The sequence below is a fragment of the Tamandua tetradactyla genome, chromosome 4 (genome assembly GCF_023851605.1).
Source record: "Tamandua tetradactyla isolate mTamTet1 chromosome 4, mTamTet1.pri, whole genome shotgun sequence".
Lineage (NCBI taxonomy): Eukaryota > Metazoa > Chordata > Mammalia > Pilosa > Myrmecophagidae > Tamandua > Tamandua tetradactyla.
The window spans coordinates 63,396,580-63,419,535 of NC_135330.1; the positions used below are offsets into that span (position 1 = coordinate 63,396,580).

The 22,956-nt window shown below is 53.0% G+C and overlaps 1 protein-coding gene across 4 annotated transcripts; it reads right to left on the reverse strand.

Annotated features, from left to right (window-relative positions):
- Positions 1-1,721: 1,721 nt before the first annotated feature.
- On the reverse strand, positions 1,722-22,956 carry SLC45A3 (solute carrier family 45 member 3). Of its 4 annotated transcripts, none has more exons than XM_077157572.1 (5): positions 22,634-22,956; positions 9,069-9,470; positions 7,426-8,211; positions 5,609-5,874; positions 1,722-3,471 (listed from the first exon to the last, which is right to left on the reverse strand). In XM_077157572.1, the coding sequence occupies exons 2-5, from the start codon at positions 9,238-9,240 to the stop codon at positions 3,034-3,036; spliced, it is 1,662 nt and encodes a 553-aa protein (XP_077013687.1). In that variant the 5' UTR covers positions 9,241-9,470; positions 22,634-22,956; the 3' UTR covers positions 1,722-3,033. The 4 variants fall into 4 exon arrangements, with proteins under 4 accessions (XP_077013687.1, XP_077013685.1, XP_077013686.1 ...); XM_077157570.1 differs by lacking the exon at positions 22,634-22,956 and adding an exon at positions 21,949-22,052; XM_077157571.1 differs by lacking the exon at positions 22,634-22,956 and adding an exon at positions 13,354-21,530.

Below are 22,956 nucleotides of genomic sequence, written 5' to 3' on the forward strand. Positions count from 1 at the left end.
CAGCATTAGCATCAGGAGATGTGGGGCAAGACATTATGTGCCTCACGAGATGATGCAACGAGAAGGACATAGCTCTCCCTATGAAACATTTTTGCCAAAACACACATGCACATCAAATCTGAAATCTAATCAAGCCCCTAGATCTTATTACCAGCTTATAGGAAAAAAGGTGGGAGAGAAAAGAATGTCTTAACACAGCCAGCCAAATACAGAACGCGAACAATTCTGTAGGGAAAATGACTGCTTCTTCATAAATAAATGACACTTAAAAATCTGTTAGCAATTAAGTATAAGAGACATAGCAAGTAAGTGCAATGTGTTTATCTCCATTGGATCCTGATTTGAACCCAACCGCCAAAAAAAAAAAATTTTTTAAGGTAATTGGGGAAAATTGTACATGGACTGGGAAACAGATAAGGAATTACTGTTTACTTTGTTGAATATGTTCATGGTATTGTGATCAAGTTTTTTAAAAGTCCCATTTCTTAAAGAGATGTACTGAGATATTTATGGATAAATTGAAATTGTATCAGGTATGTGTTTTAAAAATACCTGAGATGTTATTTTTCGAATGAAAAAAAGGAAAAAAGAAAAAAAATACCTGAGATGTTTTGGCAATATGACATCGTGAACATAATAGCACTAAACTATATATTTGAATGCGGTTAAAAGGGGAAAGGTTATATTGTATACATGGTAATAGGATAAAAAACATTTTTAATCCATGAAACTGCACTGAACGATGAACCCTTAGTTAAACCATGCATATAGTTAACAGTACAACCATAAAAAATGTGTTTTCACCATTTGCCACAAATGAACCATTCCAAGGCAAAGTGCTAACAGTAGGGTAGAATATGGGAATCTGTATTTTATGCAAGATTTTTCTGTAAACCCATAATTTCTCTAATAATTAAAAAAAGGCATAATGCTTCGTACTTTAAAGTGCTCAATAATTATTTATGAATGAACGAACTAAAAAAAATAGTCCAGAAAAAACAAAGGGAGGGGAGGTCCAATAGGTGAAACAAAAATGGCAGGATGTTCATAATTATTGAAGGTGGGTTCATTTTACCAGGCTCACAACTTATACAGGATTTTACGTTTCTATAAGAAAAACTTAAAATATAGAAAATTTAAAAATAATAAAGCTAGCCTCTACACAAATGTTAACTACACTGACCAGACTGGAATTTAAGGAACAGGAAGGCCAGTCAGGTTTGGAAGGGGCCAGAAAGACTCAGAACTTCGACCTGACCCTGGGAGGAAGGGCGAAGGGGACGTACAAGGGTGAGCGGGGTGGAAGGGGGAGTGTGAGCCCAGGCACACGGGCAGGCTCAACCCCCCACCATGCAAACGCAGGTGTTCTCCCTGTTCCCTTGCAGTGGTTAATGGGCGCTTAGTCGATCTTCTTGGCCAGTGTGAACTCTTTGAGAAGGAAAATATCCATACTCTTCTACATCCTGGATTTTTCCAGCACCCTTCCCCTCCCCACCTCCCCTTGCCCCACCCCACATTCCCAAAGAAACCCCCAAATCCAGGGTATTGCACAGACACTCCTAAGCACTGACCAACAGTACAATGCTGGTCTATGGCTCCATCTGCTGGTTGATGCTAGGAACTGAGGCCAACAAAAGTGAAGGGTCACCACGAACAGGGATTTGAGGATAATTTTTAAGAGATCTGTGCCTCCGCCCTCAGAAAAACTAAGCACACACCAATTAAACATATAAGCCTTTAATTTCATCACCATAAACATTATACTCTGATTGTTCACATACAGTATAAAATATTTACTCCACTAAATAAATAAGATATAACGTTATTGCAAAGGGCACTTAAGACCCCGAGATAACACCTCCTTAGCCCAGGTGGGGTGCTCCTGAGTTCCTGTGTGGGATTCCCCAAGCACAGACATGCCCTAGGGGCTTAGACAGACAAAGGCGAGGATGAGCACGCTGTGCTTCTGGTCCCACAGTAGCCCCAAAAAGAAGGCTGTGGAGCCCATGGGGAAAGGCGGGCTGGGCCATTCCTTCACTGGTCAGAGAAAGCAGCGGTGACTGGGGGTGAGCTGGGCTGGGCCAAGAGAGAAGGGGATTAGGGAAGCTGCTGGGACCTGGAGCCCCATCCTCCACCAGCCCCCCTTCCTTCTGCCTTGGGTTATCAGTTGGGATGAGTAGAATTTCCAAGCTCCTGGGCTAGGCAGTTTGGGGAGCCAGAGCAGTCATGCCTAAAGGGGATTCTGGCAATGCTCGGCCCAAGGATAAACTCTCCCAGAGAACCCAGTTTCTGAGAACCTAATCCTACCCAAAGCCGTTAGACCCCTGCATGGCAGAGCTGGGAAATGACTTCCTTCTACTTTGTTAAATAAATAAGTTAAACATTTAAAGCCCTGTTGCTATGATAGGAACACAGGGACCAAAAAGCCACATCCTGGTAAAGGACAGGGTGGGGGAAGGGACATGGGCAGAAAAGCAGTGCTGTGTGGGTAAGGGCATGATGGAACATTCCACCCCTCCTCTCTCCTTTCAAATCCTGTAGGAGAGAGTTCCAGACGAGAAACTTCCAGGCAAGAGTAACGACTGGGGAAACCTAAGGGAGAAAGGGGGCTTGGAGGTGGGAGACCAGGTGGACAAGTTTACTCAGCTCCCCAAATCCCTTCTCTGTGTATGACTTGAACAAGAACATAGCTGTTAGCCCTGAGCCTGGGTAATCCCACCCCGCGACATCCTGCGTTCCAGTGCACAGAGCCAGCCAAATGCCTTGCCCCTTGGGCCTCCCCAAAGGAGCCCAGATTGAAGCCCATTTGGAGAGCGGCCGGTCAGACTGCGGCGCGCGGAGAGGGACACCCCTGTCCCCTATCCTGCAGCTATGCGCCTTACTGCCACGGGGTGGCGGCAGAGAGCCACGCCACTTTGGCAGCAACAGAAACTGCAAGGCCAGCCCGGCAGCCCTAAGGGGCTAACTTAAGACTAGAATAGGGGGATTTGGGACCCAGCAGGGCAGGCCCTCCCTCAATGGGACAGAAGTGCTTTACACTGAGTATTTGGCCAAGTCGCTCTTGTCAAATACTACCTGTGTGGCAAAGTAAATGGCAACCAGACCCAGGCCCACGGCCGACACCATATAGGCAGTGACAGACTGGCTGAGCTGGACGATGGAGCCCATGAACAGGGACGGGGCCACCTGGGACAGCAGGAAAGCACTGTCCAGGATGGCGAGGTCCAGGCAGATGCCCCGGCCTGGGACAACCCTGGCCTCTGCCGGCTCACCCACCACCACACGCATGGAGACGTCACAGGCTGAGGACCCACAGACAGCGGGCGGAGCTGGGAGCAGGCCGCTGCCTCCAGCACCCATGTGTCCATTGGAAAAGGGGGCTGCAGACTTGGGGCCTGGCAGGAAGCTGGTCGTCCGGCTGTCCTCAATGCCACCACCTCCAGCATCCCCTCGGTATTTGGGCAGGAACACCTGGGGGGGGGGGGGTGAAAGAGGGGACAGAGATAGGTGTGTACCCTGGCACTGGGATTCCCTGCTGCTGAGGACCTATCTTAGCCTTCATGTCAGAGCTGGAAGAAACTAGGCAATGGGACTTAATGAAAATTAGGCAGCAGATCAGAAAATAGAGCAGACACTGCTTCGTCTGAATCTAGTCAAGACTGTCCTCAGGAATGGGGGAGGAGGGGCAGGGGAGGCAAAGTCTCCGTTTCCTCCAGCCCCTCCTAGAGAAGGCAAGAGGCAGACAAACTCAGCTAGGAAAAGAACAGAAGCCTAAGGTGAAGGAAAACGTCACAAGAATGAAGACAAGTGAGAAGAGATGTATAAGAATAGAGGAACAAAATCCAAAGTGGCCCTAACCACCACGACCCCCAACAGGCTTTCCTAACACTTTTTCCTTCCTGCACCTCGCTCTGCCATCAGGCGTCTAGAAATCCTCATCGCCCTGGGCAGAAAGAAGCTCTGCTCCCACCAGGCTGCCAAGCCCTAGCTGGAGTTGCTGCCATCCTATGAGGTCCTTTGCCCAGCCTTGGGGCAGGGAAGATCTGGCAGGGTCACCCCTGGAAGAAGAGAGGTGCTTGGTTGCTCCCCGTCTTTCGGAGCAGGAGGAATCACCCTCTTCCTGACTCCCAGAGCCCTACCTGCTCAACGCTAAAGCCCTTCAACCTTTCTTCTCGCTGCCTGCCTTACATCAAGGAGCCCTCCATCTGATTCAACCCTCCCTTGCCCCCTGCAACCTGAAGCCTCCTATTTGAGGACAAGGCCAGGTCTAACCAGACACTGCCCCCCTGCACGAGGCACAGTGTATAAAACAAGAGCTCTCAAGTTGGCTGCATGAGAGAAACGGGGGTCTCAGCAGAGCTCAAACACCACCAGGGAGCCTATGGCCCATCATGCGGTTTGGTAAGTTGGCCATGGAATGGTCAGATGGTGTACAGGGCCAGTCTGCTATCACCTGCTGATGGAAGGAGCCTCCCTGCCTGCTATACTCTGAAAGAGCAGTGAGGCTGGAGCCTGCAACGCCTCTGGGGACAGACATGTTCCCCAGGACAGAGGGGAGGGCCAGCATGACGTGTTCCAGTACCACTTGGCACTGGCCCCCAAGCCAGGCCAGAGCAGAGGCTAATAAAGGGCCCAGGTTCCTCCAACCAAAAGGCTAGTCCCTCCTCCACAGCCACCTACTCAGTTAGGCAGCCCTGCCACTGCTCCATGCTGGCGTACTCATCTGTGACCCCCTCATCTCCTCCAAGGGGCACAGACAGGTCTTCTCTACAGTCTGGAAGCTCCTTGAGGGCAGGCCTGCATCTCCTCTTCCCTCGGGACCCTCCAGCCACACATCCCTCAGAGTAGAGCTCCGAACCCTGGGTTGTAGCTCAGTGAGGCTGATGCAGGGGACACAGGTGACCCTGCTGCCTGGGTCAGGAGGCTTCCCATGGAAGGGAACCCCTGGAGGGGCTCGTGAGTGTGACGCTGAGCAGGAAGGAGACCCCCAGCTCACACAGATCCCAGGTGAGTGGCGCCAGGCAGGTGAGTCAGCCAGGTGGGTGCCCAGAGATCCACAGTGGGAGCAGGGGAAGGGGACGGAGGCAAAGGAGTGAGGCAGGAAAAGAAACGAGAATTAAACAAGGAAGATAACCCAGAAAGAAAGAGGGCAATAAGGAGCCTTCCTCCCTCAGACCAAAGCACCATTAGTCACCCTGCCTCTCTGCCCTCTGTGATAAGGGAGATGGTTATCAACACCAGACCATTTCCACTTGCCACTGGCTGAACTGAGGTGTCCCCAAGGTCATCTGATCCAGCCCCCTCCCTCCAGGTGGAAAAGCACCTTACCCAGCCCAGACTAAGGGTTATCTTGGGAGATTCTTCAGGATTCCCAGGGGAGGCATTTGCATTTCCTGCAGTCCTTCTCAAGGACTTTATAGCCCTAACATCAGGAAGTCATTCCCAGCCTCTAAACTAAACCCATTTTCTGCAGCCCAAGTCTGGCTCTGTGGCTAGGATGGGCTTCCTGTCTGACCCAAGCATGCCTTCTCCAAAGTCCCTTGACATATATGGGGCTCCCCCAAACTCCCCACCGCGGCCCAGTCCACCCAGCGGCCCACACAGGTACCTGCTTCTCGCGGTGGTAGAGGGATGCCAGCGTGTAGGGCAGGATCTGCAAGGCCGAGAAAGTGAACCCAGTGAGGGCAGCCGAGGCAGTCACCACAGCCACGCTGCGGGACAAGCACGTGGCACCGGCAGCCACAGGAAAAGCCACCACGCTGGCCAGATACACTGTCCGGGTGCCAAATCGCTGCACCAGCCGGTCCATGATCAGAGAGAAGACCAGGGAGATGGCACACTGCAGGAAGAGCCCCAGGCTGCCCATCCGGACCCCTGCAGGGGGAAGAGGTCAGAAAAGGGTGAGGTGCAAAGGATAGGTCAAGCCTACTTAAAATTAGGTCTAAGAGTCATCCCCAAAAGCACCTCTTTTGTTGCTCAGATGTGGCCTCTCTCTCCAGCCAACACAACAAGCAAACTCACTACCCTCCCCCGTCTAACGTGGGACATGACTCCCAAGGGTGTGGACCTTCCTGGCAACGTGGGCCAGAAATCCTAGAATGAGCTGAGACTCAGCATCAAGGGACCAAAAGGGGGAAGAGTGAAATGAGACAAAGTGTCAATGGCTGAGAGATTCCAAACAGAGTCGAGAGGTTATCCTGGAAGTTATTCTTATGCATTAAGTAGATATCACCTTGTTATCCAAGATTTAATGGAGAGGCTGGAGGGAAATGCCTGAAAATGTAGAGCTGTGTTCCAGTAGCCATGTTTCTTGAGGATGATTGAATAATGATACAACTGTCACAATGTGACTGTGTGATTGTGAAAACCTTGTGTCTGATGCTTCTTTTATCTACCTTGTCAACAGATGAGTAGAACATACGGAATAAAAATACATAATAGGGGGAACAAATGTTAAAATAAATTTAGCTTGAAACGCTAGTGATCAATTTAGGGAGGGGTGGGGGGTATGGTATGTATGAATTTTTTTCTGTCGTCTTTATTTCTTTTTCTGAATAGATGCAAATGTTCCAAGAAATGATCATAATGATGAATATGCAACTTTGTGATGATATTGTGAATTACTGCTTATATATGTAGAACAGAACGATCAAAATAAGAATGTTTGCATTTGTTTGATGTTTTTTGGTATTTAAAGAAATAAAACAAAATTAAAAATTAAAAAAAAAAGGGTGAGGTGGGGCAGGGGCCAATACAATGGGAGGGAGCTCAGAAAGGGGTTAGAGACCCACAGTACAAGACCTGCCAGGGACCAGACCTACTCCCCAGCACTCTCCCCACCCAACCTGGAGCACTGGGAGTCTAGATTCTTGCATGGACCAGCCGAGAATTTGGCTAATGCCTCTGGCTAAGGGCAGAAGATGTGGATGATGTTCTAGGGTTTTAATGGGAGCCTCAGCTTTTGGGACAGGAGGGTGAGAAGGAATAATTGCAAGGGCAGTTTGCCTTAGGCTCGCAGACAGAGTTCCAGAATGCCTAAGCAGGACAGTGCTGGAGAGGTCCTTTAGAAAGCTGGCAGGGAGCAGGAGGCATGCTGAAGCTGGAGCTGCATGAAGCCGAGGCCCAGCCTTCATTCCTCCACTCCCTCCGAGCTTGAACAAGCACAGCCTTTCCTCCTGACACACAGGGATGAAGACTGATCAAACTCTACGAGCAGCTGGAGACTCTATCAAGTTCACAGGCCAGGCTGCCCTGCACCCATGAGAAGCTGCGTCCTCACATCCAATCCCCTTTACTGATGGGGAAACTGGGACCCCCAAGGAGCAAAGCAACCAGCCCAGCACATGCTGTGACATCTCCCTACCCTCAAGATTTCCTCCGGAGAGCAATTCCCACCACAGCCTCCGCCGGCTGCTGAGCTCTTACCTTCATCATAGTGTCTCCGGGCCTCAGTGCCTGGCTCGGCTCTGGGCACACCTTGGTACAGGCCCTCGCCCACAAAGTCCGTGTAAAACAGCGTGAAGGTCATGACGGCCATCCAGCTGCACAGCTCAGCCACAAACAGTCGGCGCAGGGTGCGCGGCACACGGCAGCAGAGCTGGTGCAGCCAGGGAAAGAGGGCGCCCAGGTTCCGGAGAGCCAGGCGGGCGCGGCAGGGGCAGCAGCGGGGCGGCACGGTGGGGGCCGACAGCCCTTCGCCTGGCTCGGGGGGGCCCAGCGCCGCCTCCTCAGCCACAAACAGCGTGGCTGCCATGCAAGCGAGGAAGATGAGCGCGAGCAGGCCAAAGAGGCACTCCTCCTGGGTGCCCAGGTAGGGGGCCAGGGCACTCGCGTCCCAGTCGATGGCGGGCAGGAGGTAGCCCAGGCAGCCGCCAAGGCTGATCATGAAGGCGTAGACAGAGAAGGCCTGGCGACAGTGGTCTGGCTCCCGGAAGAGATCAGAAAGCAGGGCCTCCAGAGGCGTGAAGCACACCTGGCCGCAGAAGTCCAGCAGCCCCACACCCAGGATCAGGAGGGCCACCTCCAGGGGCCTGGCCTCCCGGCACAGCAGCCCTGCCAGCCAGCCGGCTCTCGGGATGAGGAAGAGGCTCAGCAGGACACCCAGGGACAGGACCCAGATGAAGGGCCTCCGGCGGCCATAGCGCCCGCGCCACTGGTCACTGGCTGAGCCTAGGAGTGGGACGGAGACCAGGCCCAGCACCGGACCAATGCCTGCAGGGAGGGTGAGGAGTGAGAGTCAGTGGCCCGAGTGGGGGCAGGGGGAAAGAGGAACCAAACTCCTGGAGAAGGATGGAAACAGTGAGGATAATATGCCTTGTGGGAGGGCAATGTACTAGCTACTATACTAAGCACTTCAAGGGCCTTTCTAATGTACTCCTCACAGCACAGGAGTGTTCCCAAACGGAGTTTCCCCCTTTCCAGGTGGAGAAACGGAGGCATGGAACAACTAATAAGAGACACTGACACAAAGGCAGCAGGGAAGACTAGAGGCAGGGCTTAAATAGGCAGCCTGGCTCTGGAGCTCGCTATTCTCTTCCTGGGAGTCCCCAAGACGGTGATGACTTGCTTTTTGTGGCTTTTGCAGAACTCAACTGCAGAGTCACAAGCCCACTGTTTTTCCTCAGGATAAGAACGAGCCCTGGCTGGGGGACCTCAAGCAAGTTCCAGCTCGACTAACCAGTAGCTGTACCGCCTGGGGTAAATCACCTAACCTCTTAGAAGCCTCTGTTTTCTTCTCTGTCAAGTGGATAACCTCAAAGGTAGTTTAAGGCTTCAGTGAGATAACAGGTATAAATATAAAGAGCTATACGAGGGTCAGAAGTAATTTCTCCTGCATCTCCTATGAACCTGGCACGGTATAGGTACCAGGGAGACAGATAATTAGGGGACATCCCTGTACTCTTGACTTTTTCTTAGGGACCCTTCGGCCCAGGGTCACCCCTCTCTCTCCAGCAATGCCCACCCACCAGGCTCAGGGACAGAGGGCAACTGCCTCTCCTAAACATCTCTGAGTAACTCCCAGGAAGCACTTATCTGGGACAGGAGGGAAGGAGGATATAGTGACTCACCCAGCACCATGGTCATGAATTTCTCTTCTACCCCCACCTCCAGCAGCAGGGGAGGCACATAGGTGATGCCTGCAGCCAGGCACACCTCCAGGCCGAAGGTCAGCAGGTTGACCAGCAGGAGCTGGGCTTTCCGATGCTGCAGCAGGCAGCTCATCCACAGCCTTTGGACCATGGTGGGCCAGGCAGGTCAGCTCCAGGGACTGGTTCAGGCACTCCAGTCCTGCTCTGTCCCCGTGCTGCTGCAGAGGCAGAGGCCTCTCCTCCTCACTACCACCAAGGGCCTAGGACCCAGCCAGGAGCCCATGTCTGCTGGCCCTCTGGTCCAGGTCCGGATTCTCAGCCCATGCCAAACACCTGCTGCTTTAGGGCACCTCGGTGGGGACACATTTCATCACTCAGATCCTAAAAGAGCGGGACAAGCACCAGCACACATGGTGTTAAGCCTTGGGAACTGGGCCTCCAGGATTTGCTCTGTGAATTCTCCGAATCCCGTTCACTCTCAGTCCAGCAGCGTGACCCTACCATCTAGGCATCACGCCTTGCTACCCAGTCAGGAAGTGCAAGTTAATATTAGCCTAAGGCCAACAGAAGTAATAAGGTAAATATGATTTTTAAATCTCAGCACACTCCAGAGCCAGAGTTATTCTCTGCTTTGGAATATCTTTGGAATTGCCCTTGTCCGCTCATATGGGGGGCAGAAATCAAACCACCTGAATTCCGTCCTCAGCCCCTGCTATCAAGGTGGCCCTGGAGACTCTCTGCAAGAACTGATTTGATTGCCTTTCTCTCTCCACTTCCCAAAGCTGGGCTGTTCGATTCCCCTTTGTTAAGAGTATCACTTCCTATTTCCACTGCCTGGTAATGGGCCACGTTGTACTATAGCCCACACCCGCAAGGGTGAGACTGGAAATGGGCGGAGAAGCTGTGGTTTGTCTGGTTGGGTTTTTAACAAGCCATTGAAACCTCTTAAAGAGAGCTCCCTGGAAGAAGCTAGGCCTGTAAACCTCTCCTTGAGTTTCCGCCCACATTCAATGCTCACGAGGGAAAAATATTCCCACAAGCGGTTACCCAGCTGTCACAGGCCTGTGGGACCCTTCCCAGATGCCAGCCTCTCAGGGGAGGAAAGCGCAGCTCCCATGACGATGCCGGTGGCCTCCCTGAGCTGGCAGGGTTTCCCACCAGTCCCTGGGCAGCCCTTCTCTGCTCCAACAGCCCCCTTCTCAGGACAGAAGTCCCCACACCTTTTCCTGCCAGCCCTGCCCTTATGCAGAGGGAATTGCTACTACCGTGGTCCCACTGGGGGAGGGACCCCCCCTCTCCCAACAGGTAGCCTCCAGGTTTTGCTTCCTGACCATGGCACCCAGGGAAGTCTGCTCTGACATCAAGTCAGGCATCAAGGGTGTATTTAGTGACAAAAGACAAGAGGCCCATAATCTGCCATCCTTCCCAAAACGGGGGCAGAAGGCAGAGTTCACATCTCTCATCCTGGCTGGAATGTCTTCCTTTATATCACTGATTGCATCCGACAAATGCTGCTGAAGAGCAGCTATCCCCATGCAAGGAAGGTCCACAGTGGTGAAGGCCCTCCCCACCAGTCTCAGAGCCTCCCTGGAGCACCCCCAGCCCTCACTTGTTTCTTCATCCAATCTCAGTATCTCATTACTTGACACTTGAACTTCTTTTATCTTTACAAATATCTCGAAGTTCCTTGGGCCCTGAATGTTGCAGGTGCTCTCTTTGCTGGGCCACAGAGAAATGAGGGCCGGCCACCACTCCTGGGTAAGATCTATCCATCCCATAACCACCTCCCGGGGCTTTGCAGTTAGTAGACCAGGAAGGAAGTGACTTCAGACAAGACTGAACAACCATCAGCCTCCTTCCCAGAGTCCCACTCAGACCCAAACCAGCCACTCTGGGAAGGGACACAGGACTTCTATGAGAGCCAAGGGAGGAATGTAAAATACCAAACCACACTGCCCCAAAAGGGAGCTGGGGGGACCAAACATCGGCCTTAGCTGGGCTGTTGAGGGTTCAACTTAATCCTCTCTCCACTTGCTATATTTCCACCGCACCCCTGAGAAGGAGAACAAGAAGCTGCATGGAGAGACCCAGGGGTGGTTCTATCCACATGGAAGGAGCACTTCTGGGTCAAAAGGCTTCCACTCGCCACCCTGGGAAGGCCCTGGACACTCACCTCCTTGGGTTTTCAAGGGACCAGGTCCTCCCTGAGCAAACAGAGATTTTATCAGACCCCGCCTCACCCAAAACTTCCCCAAGCCATGGTTGCTCCCTGCGGTTTAAAATAAAACTGCAGCTCTTTAGCAACCACTAATCACCTTGCCTACCTCCCTTCTCTAATCCAGCTCCCCAGCCCCTTCAGGTATGAGCAGAACTCTCCGTAGCCCACATGGGAGAAAGACAAAAAAAAAAAAAGGGTGAAGAGAGGAGTTTCCCTCTACCCTCTTACAGCCCAGATGGGTCATTAGCTGCCTCTCCCTCCCTGAAATGCCTCTCTCAGCCCCTGGAGAGTCTCTACCTGGTTACCAGGGGCTAAGCCAGGTGAAGATTTCATTGAAGGGAGTTGGGCAGGAAGCAGGCAGGCTTCAGGCCTGGCTCAGCACCCCTCTGTTCTTAGGTTGCTGAGCCCGTCCTTCCTCTTTTAGTTTCCACTCTGGTACCCAGTACACTCTACGAGCCCCAGATTTTGCTCTTCCCGGCTATAGAAGGGCCTGAGAAATTCAAAATCCATAAGAACTGTCCTTCCTCCAAAGTTCCTCTTTTTCTCCTTATACTTCCCCCTCTTCCCCTAGCGCCCTACTGCTTCATCCCCACTCTAGGGTCCTTGGGGTGGAAGACACTACACTGGACTCCCACGGACTCCAGTTGCCCAGCCATCCTCTCCAGGGCTTTCTACCCTGGGGTACAAAAAGAGAAGCCCAGACTCTGCCTGGTACCAACCTTAGAGTGATCCAGAAAAGAAATGCTTCAGCACTATCATTCCTGTGTGCAGCCCCAGGGCACACATCTGGACAAAACCCCAAAGTGACAGGTCACTGCTGGGGCCCCCATTCGGGGCTCTCCTTAGGGACAAAGAAGGGGGACAGGGTCTCATTCTCCTCTATACTCTCCAATCTCAAAGATCCTTTGACTCAAATCTGCCTGCCCCACTGCTCCCGGAGGGCTCTACCTGTCTGGCAAACAGAAGATCAATCAAAGAGCCAGGGGAGTGCTCCCCTGGCGAGGGGGTAGGAAGAGGAGGGAGAGAAAGGGGGAGTCCAGGCTGACCTGGGGAAAGGAGAGAGCCGTCTTCTAGGAGAACAAGTCCCACTCAAGTTCCAAACATCTCCCCTCTTCTCTGCACCCCCCACCCCACCCCATGATGTTGATGAACACCGGAGGAAACTGCAGACCTCCGGGAACCTTTGTGGAGCTCTGTCCCAGGCCACCTTCCCGCATCCCTAGGGCAGAACCGCAGCCCAGAGAGGCCAAGGGGCCTGGGTAAGTTCAGTGAATCTGCTCCAGGTACCAGAGACATCTGCACCCATCCGTCCCAATACTGGCACCCCCGGGAGAGGCAGGGGGCCCCCTCTGGTACCCACACCAGTACAAGAAGCCACCTAGGAAATATTTATCAAATGAATAAAAGACTGGAATCTGGGTGGGGATGCTGGGGGCGGGAATGGGGGGGTGGCATCAAACATGAGAAAGACTTGGGTCCCTCACACACACTCCCCCGAGGAAATTCCAGCCCCGAACCCCATACTCCATCACTCTTAAGGGTCTGAAGAGCGAGGGGATCACATACACCCTCGCGACCTGAAATTCCCAATTACTGCCTTCTTTTTCCCACTTGAAGTTGGACCCAGGGTACGGAGCATGAGGAAACAAAAAACCGAGCTGCAGGAACAAACTTGGCCTGAACTTTCCAAAATTCAAAAGACAGAGTGGAAGAGGCGGGAGGGAAGGCGACCCGAGCCCACCCCCTGGTGGCATCCTAAGGGAAGGAAAGGTCAGAGGGACACATAAAGAGGCCTTTGACAACTTTCAAAGGGGCTCCTGCCACCCTGCATGGCTGAGGTGGAGCTGGGGTGGGGGTGGGAGTGGGGGGAGTCACGAATTCCTTCTGCTGACTGACAGAGGCCAGAGAGAGCCCTTGTCAGGCAGCAATTCTATGGCCCCTTTATGCAGGCTGGGTGTCCCTGCACCCCGCCCAGGCACATCAAACAGACGCAGCCCCCCTGACCCCGCTGGCTCGGGGACCCTGCTGTCCTCCCTCGGCACTCACAAAGACGGCACTGCTTTCTCACACGCTCCTCCTCCTCCTGGGGCCACAGGCTCCTCTACCCTGCACAGCCACCAGGCAGGGCCCGCCCCAAGAAAAGGAAACTGGGGATGGGGTAGGTTAGCCGCGAGGAATAATGACTCAGCTGAAGGAAGGGGGTGGGGTCACTGTGGGCCGATCTCCCAAACACACACCCACACCCACAGCAGACTCTGAGGCCCCAGGCCAGGAGCTGCAGGTGGAGGCCAATTCTCAGGTCACAGGCAGCAAGACAGCGGGGAAGGGGTCCCCTGGTCATCCAAACCAGTCTGCACCGCAGCTGTCTGGCTCCCAGCTGAACTCTCCTGGCCCCTCCAGGTTGGAGACAAGAAAGAACTGCACAGATCTGGGATGCACCAGCCCACCACCTCTTTCTCCTATCCCTTTTTCTCAGGCCGTGGGAACAGATGCCTGGCACATTTCACTCCCAAAATGAGCTCTACCCACAGGGCAGCTACATACCAATCCCTGGGGTCTGTGCTGGCAAGCCAGGAGACCTAAAAAGGAGCATCCCTGCAAGGCAATGAGCTCACCATCATCTAGATCCCTTGTTGGGGATGGTAAGTTGTAGGAATTCTGGGCTGCTAGGATCAGGGGAGGACAGGATTCAAATGCACAAGGCTTTGATGCCTTCCAACCCATGCAGTCCTTGACTTTGGGTTCCAACACTTCCAAAGCAACGAAGTCTGCTTTCCCCAATCTTACCCTAGAAAAGGCAGCTCTGTAACAGAAAGTTGGACAAATAGCTGGGGCTCTCACGAACACCTGAGAAGAACAACGTCTCAGAATGCAACCTCTCTGCCACAGGGAAATCGTAAGAAAGGATAAGGGCCTGGCAGTGCAGAGGGGAGGACAGCACACCCCACCCCACCCCCAGACATGCTCCCGAGCTCGAGCTCTGGCCTACCCCAAGGCCCAGAGGCCAGGGATTTAGAGTTCGCCCTGCTGAGCTGTCTTTTCTTCACTCAGACTGGAAGCCTTCTGCTTAGCAGCTTGTCAGAGAGAGCGAGGGGGCTGCGGGCTGGGACACAAAAGGGATTAGGGAGAAGCCTCTCGGCCTGCAGAGTAATCCATCAAACTTGCTCCCGGCTGCCAGCACTGGCCCCTTCCCACTCAATTCCTCTTCCAGCTGCTGCTGGCCCCCACCCCCTCCAGCTCCTGAGCTCTGTCACATCGGCAGTAAAGAGAATCCCAGGCCCAGGGTGGGGAGGGAGCACACCACAGACACTGGGAAAAGGGCAACAGCTCCCTCCCTCCACTCACCCCCAATGTGTGAAAACCCTACAGGTGGCAGTGGCTTGGAGGAAAGTTGCTTTTGTTGCCCTGTCGGATAGCCCCAGCCCAGCTTTTGAAAGGAAACAAATGCCTAGAAGGCTGGGGGAAGGGGAGGGGAAAGGATAGGGAGGCAGTTCCTGAGGCTGACACTGAGCTCCCCTCCCCTCTTCAACCCAGTGACAGGGATTCTGGGGCCCACCTGACCCCCACCTTGGCCAGAGGCAGCCCTGGTCAGCCTCAGTCGTGGCTGAAGCAACTTTCCCAAGGGTTACCTGGAAATCTCATGGCGATGCTCAACACTAAACATTCTGGCTCCAGGCACCTGGGCCTCTCAAGCAGAGTTCATTTCTGAGACCAGCTGCTCTGCGAGGTCACACTGCCCTCCAAACCAGGATAAAGATCCCGGCCTTCCCATCTCCAGTACTCTTCCAGCTGGTGGCCTCTTGCACCACAGGGGTCACAGGCCTCTGAGCCCAGACATGCCCAAACCCTGGCAGGTTCTGCAGGGTGACCCAGGTTTGGGAGTCAGCCTGACCTGGCTCTGCATGCCAACTCACCCCTGATTGTAACTCGGTTTCCTCGTGTGCAATTAACAAGGGCAGCTGACATTGAGGTTTATTCCATGCCAGACCCTCTTCCAAGTGTTTTAATCCTCCAACCACTTGTTCAGGTGAGTACAATTAGTAGACCCATCTGACAGGTGAAGAAACTCAGATTAATACCACCAATTTCACAGACATGTAGTGTGCTTCAGATAAAGTATGTGCGAGTCCCCCGATGGGCTACGGATGGCTACTTCTCAGTTGCCTGGGCAGGCGGTGAATGGAGGAAGTCTAGGAAAAGGGACTTTTGGTTCCCAAACAAGCGGCAGAGATCAGGAGGGAACAACCAAGTCTTCCTTCCCGGCTTCCATGCCCCTCTGGCCCTCTCACCCACGTGCCTCCCCACCCAGCACGAGTGCCTTTTTCAGTCCCCAGCAGTAGCAGGAATGCCAAGAATGTAAACGCCTCCCCAGGTGCTGGCCCCAGTCGGTGAGGAGGGGTCACTGAAACAGACCTGCCCGGTAAGGCCTGAGAAGGGAAGGAGAAGGTGAGATAAAGGTCCCACAGCTGAGAAGCAGGGTGGTCTCCCTCCACGGGGAAAAATAATCACAGCCGCTGACCTTACTAACCGCCCAGGTGTCCTACACATGGATATCCAACATATCTCCTCTCTAATCAATGTACCCATCCTACAAATTAGGCATTAACTATTCCCATTTCATGAATTTGAAAATGAAGTTGCCAAGAAATCAACACGCCCAAGGTTGCACTGATAAAATGTGGCTGAATGGAAAATTTAGACCATTCAAAAATTCTGGAAAGTGCTCCAAAACGGAAGCCTGGAGAGTGCTCTCCTGTTTCAGCAACTTTACAGCTGTGTGGCCTGGGCAAGACATTTCACCACTCTAGGACTCAGTTTCAGCACCTGTAAACCAAGAGCTAAACGAGATCATATCTAAGATGCTTTACTACTATCCCACCATGTGGTCTCACACCAACTCCTCTCCCCTACCCCTGCTCCCAGCAAATGCCTGCCAAAGGCTCACTGACAAGGCATGGGGAGGGGTTAGAGCTTTCCACCAAGAGTGAGGGGGGCCAGGTGGAGAAGGGCTCCCCAGCTGCACTCACTCCACACTTCACCCGCCTACACACTGGTCAAGCAACAACACAGTGCCAAGGGGCAGCAGGAACCTGAAACTGAGCGGAGAAACTAGGATACCTGAGGGGAGAGTTGCCCTCTTCCCCACTTCCTCCCAGAGTTGGACTCTGCAAAAATTAGTAACTAAATTCTTTCTTGATTTGGGTCACAGTAAATGCTGCCCTACAAAGTGGGCTAGCAGTACTAAGAAATCCCCTGGTGCCAGGTAGGAGAAGAGGAACACAGGAGGGGATCAGGGGAACTGGGCGCAGTCTCCAGGCCAATTGGAAGTCCCTGCCCCCACCTCCTATCTCTTTCTATAGCCCCTGCACAGTGAAACCTGACCAGCCTCTGTCCTAGTGAACTTGAACCTTGCCAGTCAGTCAGGCCAGACCAGGCAGCACTCCCCCTCCCCGTACAGCCAATCCTGGTCCCCTCCCTGCAGCCCAGCCCTGCTTAGGAGGTGAAGCATACAGGATGGAGGACAGGGGATGAAGAGCTGGGCAAACCTGCAGATCAGCAGAGCTCTGGACTGGGAGTCAAAGGACCAGGGTGCTGGTCTCAGTTCTGCCATGTCCCACCCTTACCAATGATCTCAAATTCGATGGTCACTGACACCCTTTCAGCCCTGACACTATAGGGTCTGTGACCCGCCCCATTTAAAACCTGGTGTTTTATAATCAGTGGGCACTGGATCAGGGTTCAGTCCTCACAGAAATGTATCCTCAAAAACGGTCACTCGGTGGCAAACAAGGTGACAGTGGGCCTCAAAGAGACTTTTTCTTTTGCCCACGAGCCCTAGTTTGCACACTCTCAGTGTACACAACCTAACCTCCCACAAACAAATGTCAAAGAGCACTGCAACCTACCTTTGCACAGTTAACTACATACCCATCCGGCCGTCCACCCACCCACCCAACATGTATGTATTGAGCCCTAAGTGTATGCAAGTCCACTGCGAAGATGCTGGGGATACAGCTATAGTTGAATATAGTTCCCTTCAGTAGAAAAAATAAAATGCAATCAAAGTGCAATGAGATGGTACAGGTGCTAAAACGGAAGTCCGCAGAGAAGGGGGCAAAGGGGTGAGGCAAGTTCAATTCTTCCAGGGCTTCCTTAAGATGTGGCCTTAAGGTTGAGCCTTGGAAGATGAGCAGGAAGATGCTATGTAAAAAAAGGTTCCAGTCCTGGGATTTCTAGATGCTCCACCCCTCCTTTCCGCCCCTCCCCAGTGAGGTATGGGAAAAAGAATACCAGACCCCAAATCATGGGCCTGGCTTTTGATCTCAGATCTGGCTGAGCTATCTATGTGTCTTTAAATGAATGGTCGTAACTTCCTGGGCACAGGAGCGGGGAATTCATCAGCACTGGGCTCATTTTTGCCTCTGAAAAAGTGGTCACCAGCAACTCCCCACTTGCCTTTCACCTGTACCCTGAGAGCTTAAATCCCACACTGCCCCAAGGGTTCCCTGGAACACAATCTGTCAAGGGTCCCAGCCCTCTCCCAAATTCCAGCTGCGCTTACCAGGCACCCCCCAGTGTTGGATACTGCACCTGGTTTTCATGGTCTCTGGTTTGCAGACCTACTTCACCAAAAGAGACCCCCCCCCGCCCCTTCCCAGGGCCCCGGAGACGGGTGGGTACATAGCAGATGTCCTCAGGGGTGAGGGAGAATGCCTCTCAGATGCAAACTAACCAGTGTCCAGGGTTCAAGCAGGGCCACACTCAAGATTTGTACTCTCAACAGTGGGAAAATAGATTGATAGATTGCCTCATCCTCTGGGATGGAACAGGCACTCTGAGCTTGGGCACTGTTTGCCAGCTCAAATTACACTCAACTAAGAAAGGTAGGGTGGGCCTGACAGCAAGCATCAGAAAAAGAGGGACTTTCATGGCAGGCTGGCTGCCCCAAAAGCACCCTGTCTTGCTGGACATGGTATTTGGCCTGAATTTGATGACCGAGGGACTGTGGCACCAGGGTTGGTACCCATCTCCCTTCTTCTTGGCTCATACCTGATCCCCAGACAGTGATCTCCATACTTTAAGAAGAAGAAGGGGAAGAGAACACATATGCCTTGAGCTCTGATCTGCACAGGCATTTTGCTAACTATGCAACATCACAGTCATCCTCTCCATTGCCTTGCAAGATGAATACTGCCACCTTCATTTTACAGACCAAGAAACCAAGCCCAATAGGTAAAGCAGACCCATCCCCAACATCAGAAGCAAGAAGCCCCACAATTCATTCAGGGTGGGGGGTAAAATGGTAGACTTCTTCCCAAGGAGGGGATTGAATGGGAAGTTCTGGCCAGGGATCAGGACCATCCTGTGATGGCTGTCACCACCCCCCGCCTCCAATCAGGGACATTTAATATACTGGACAAAGCTCAACACTCCAGCTCTATTGCTGGGAGTCAAGTGGCATCAGCATTCGAGACACTGAGGCTGGTACCAACTGGTCCAGCCTCTACTCTCACTGTCCAGCAAACAGGGCCAGTGACTGTTCGAAGAAAGCCAGACTGGCTTTTTCTTCTGGATACCAGTGAGCAGTGAAAAAGATTTCAAAGGGGTGGGGAGGGAGGAAAGACAGAACAGAACCCCATTTCAGAGGTACCCTCTCCCTTACATACAGTTTTTCTAAAAATAACAAATAACCTTTCTGCACAGAAGGCCTTTAACACTGCAGAATGTATATGTGCCTCCATCCCTCACAGTACCCTCTTCCAACTTAAGGAGGACATTCTCGGGAGGAAGGCAGGGCGGCGACCTCTGAACTCATTAAAAAGCAGCAGTCACACAGGTTATTGACAGGGAAGAAACTAGGACTTCTGGTCCTGGTATAGTCTTTGCACCGGGCCATAAGGTCAACATACAATGTGTCATTTATATAAATTTATATATAGTTATATATGGTTTAATTCCCTTGCTAAGAAATGCTGGTTTCTATGTGCAAACCACAATGATTGCCTCCAATGTCACCAAATAGTAGCACCTGACATTTACAAAGCTCTTTTTGTATGCAACTGCTCTGCTTAGGACTCTACCTATACCAGCTCATCTAATCCTTGCAATACAACGAAGTAGGTACGATTGTCCTCATTTTTCAGAGGAGGAAGCTTAAACACAGAGAGGTTAAGAAACTTGTGCAAAAAAAAAAAAAAAGAAACTTGTGCAAGGAGGAATTGCTTCCAGAGTCTGGCTCCCAAAAGTTCAGGAGAACTTACTCCCAATTTACAATGTCTATAAGGTCGATAGCAGGGTTTTGTTTTACAGCAAGAAAAAAATCCCAGGCTGGGCTCTGGTGTCCACTTGGCCACAGGTGATGGACTTAGACACTAACAGCTAACCTTTATTGAGTATGTATCAGGCACACAGTTAAGTGCTCTCTATGCATTTAGCCCTTACAATAAAGCTATAAGGTAGAAATTATCATCCCAATTTTGCAGCAGGAGAGAATGAAGCTTAGGGGGGATTAAGTCGTTTGTCCAATGTTTCACAGCTAGTGGAGGGGTCAAGATTGAAACCTCTTCTTTCTGACAGTCTTAGTTTTTATTTATGTATTGAGTTATCAGACTCTAATGGTCCAGATGATGGTAGTTAATTCTCCTTCCGGAGTCTTCAGACCACCTCTTTACTCTCCTGAGCCCTGGCCAGCAAGGGAGAGCTTAAGAGGAGCCTTCACACCACCCCCCCCACCACCCAGTGGCCTGAAAGGGGCTCAGTGCCGCCACCAAGGATCACTGCCCAGCTTCTCTTCCTCTCTAGGGGCTGCTCAGAGAACCAGGAGGGGCAAAGAGAACCTACCATACACTCCATGAGGAAAAAGGAAATGTTTCCCCCCTCCAAATACACACTAAATTGAGGCCTGTATGTCCACAGCTGTATTTTTATCTTCAGGCTCATCCTGCTGACTCAAGTTCCATTTTCTTAGCACCCTCTCTTTTAGGATCTCAGAGCCCTGGCTCCAGGACAGGCCGGGGGGAGATAAGGGAGGAATGAGCAATGGGCCCGATCCAACAGAAAGGGCTGTGACCTCAAATTACATCCCACTCACTCTCTGGGATAACTTGCTCTATGGGTTTCTTTAGGCTTCCTGAAACATCCAGCTTGTACATCCTGGGTCCTCTCCCCCCACCTCCCTCCCCACATGTCAGCTTGTTCCTAGGGAATCAGAATGGGGGCAGGTGAGTCTACATCAGGGTTGTCCCTGCTCTGAAAGATCTGTTCATCACATCAGAAGAGCCATCCAGAAGCCCTCAGGACTCACCTCCATTTCTGAGCAAAGTTTTCCAAGAGTTCAGCAAGGGTCACTCTGGTCCCCAGTCCACTGGCAGCACCTGGCTGCACACTCTAGGGCAGCCAAGCAGTAGCTGGGCTAGTCCCACTCCTTGCTCTACTAGGATGGGGCCTAACAGCTGAAGGGCAAACCCTCACTAGGTACCCACCAGGCCAAAACCCTCTCCACCCCCAACTCCGCCCCCTTGGGAAAAGAGGAAGCACCAGGCAGGAGGCTCAGGGGAAGGGGAAAAACTGAGCAACTCCGGAGGAGTGACTGTCAGGAAGATGGAGGCTGATTCAGAGGTCAAGAGCAAGAGCAGTAGGCTCCAGGGCCTGAGGGGAACAGGAGGCTTTAGGAAGAGCTGCCCCTTACACAAAAAACCCCTGCAGGTCTCTGGCAGCTTCTCTCACGAGCTCTGCTGCTGCCTAAGCCTGGAGTCCTGAGAAACTGGACGCCCAGAAAGAACACATCACACCTGTTTGCTGATCATCAGGTGATCACCTGATGCTGATCACCATCCGCAAATAAGCTCTGGGAGGTAGAGAAAACGGGAGACTCCCCCACCACCTCCCAGAGAGGCCGAACAGATGACAGTGATTTACACACACACACACACACACACACACACACACACACACACACACACACACACACACACACGAGCTACACACGAGCTACAACTCTCTACCTAGAGTCTAGCCCCAGGTGAAAGGGCTCAGTCCTCTTTCCCTGCGTTAGTAATCCTCCTCTCCTCTCCAAGAAAACTGGTCAGGGCCTGAGGACCCGTGGGGTCCCGGCCGCAAACCCCTTTCTCGACTCCCCCAAGTCTGTGCGCGCCGCGGTGACTCATCCTGCCCCTTTCCGGTGAAGCCAAGACAAGAGAAGAAAATAAATGCAACTTTCCAAAGAAAACTCTGACGCGCGAGGTTGCACGAGGAGCGCGCGGCGGGTCCGCCAGGCGTCCGCCCCGCGCAGGGCTCCGGGGAGGGGCCGCTCCCCGCCCAGCCCGCCGCCCGGCCCGGGACAGCCGGGACACCCGGGCGCCGCCAGCGCAGCCCGCCCTGCGCGGAATAAAGGAAAGCTCCGCGAGCACCCCGGCGGGGCCCGACACTGCCCGCCCCGCCCCGGGAGAACTCCAGGGGACACCGGCAGCCCCGCCACCTCCTCTCAGATCCGCGCGGGGCTCGGCGCGCAGAACCATCACTGCGCGGCCCCAACTCCCCGGGAGGCGAACGCGCGACGCCGCGGGAGTCCAGCCGGCCCGAGCCCCTCCCCTCCCCGCGCCGGGCCCCTCTTCCCGGGGAGAGGAGAGGGCACGCTCCTACCTGGCCGAGGCCCGCCAGCTCGCCCTCCCTTTCTAACCCCTCCTCACGCGCGCCAGCCGGCAGCTTTTAAATCTCCAGGTTACTCCACGGGGGGAGAGAGCATGCGCGCAGGGGCTGCCAGGAGGGGGGCGGGGCGAGGCGGGACGGAGGTGGGGGGTGCTGGGAGGGGGTATAGAGGGGTGGGGCTGGTACCCAAGGGAAGAAAGCGGGAGGTCTCGAAGCTGTCTTTGTAGCGGCGCCCGCGGCTGGCAGCCCCCGCGTGGCTCCCAGTGCGCCCTATCAATACCTAGGACGGTGCAACACCCCCTCTGCCGCTCGCCACCAAAACATTTAGGTAAAAGCGTCCCTGCTCCGCGGGGCGCCGCCCCTCACTGGAGCCAGTCTGCGACCATTACCCAAACGAGCCGTTCTGGCACTCCTTTCTCCAGGTAGAGTTGCTCCCCACCCATCCAGGACCATCCCTAGGAAAGGAGAGGTCACGTTTTCCCAGTTACTCTTCCTACTGTTTGCTGTTCTCCGAGGCAGAGAGAGCGTTCTTGTAGCGAACCCAATCCCTCTTCTTGCAGCTAAAAGGCAAATCCCAATTTTATTCTCCTAAAAGGTGTGCTTGGGGAAGAGGGGATGATATATTGCCAGTAAAATGCCCCCCTCGTGTCAACTGTTGAAGCAAAGTCCCGACACATACCTGTTTCTAGGATGACTGACGAGAGTAGAACCATGCAGGAGGGAGGCAGAGAACAGAAGTCCCGGGCTGGCCTTGGAGTAGGGAAGAGCCCCAGTTGTGTCTTTTTTTACTCCGTAGAGTTTTTTGGGGGTGGTGGAGAAAAATTTAATTTATGCAGATTGTTTACTTGAACATTCCGAAATCCCAGGAAGAGGTCTTTGAAGGGGTGAGCTGGTTGACCGGCAGCCCTGGACTGAGGATTGGGGCATTGGGTTCAGATGCCCTGCTGCCAACCCACTGTGTGTGTGTGTGTGTGTGTGTGTGTGTGTGTGTGTGTGTGTGTG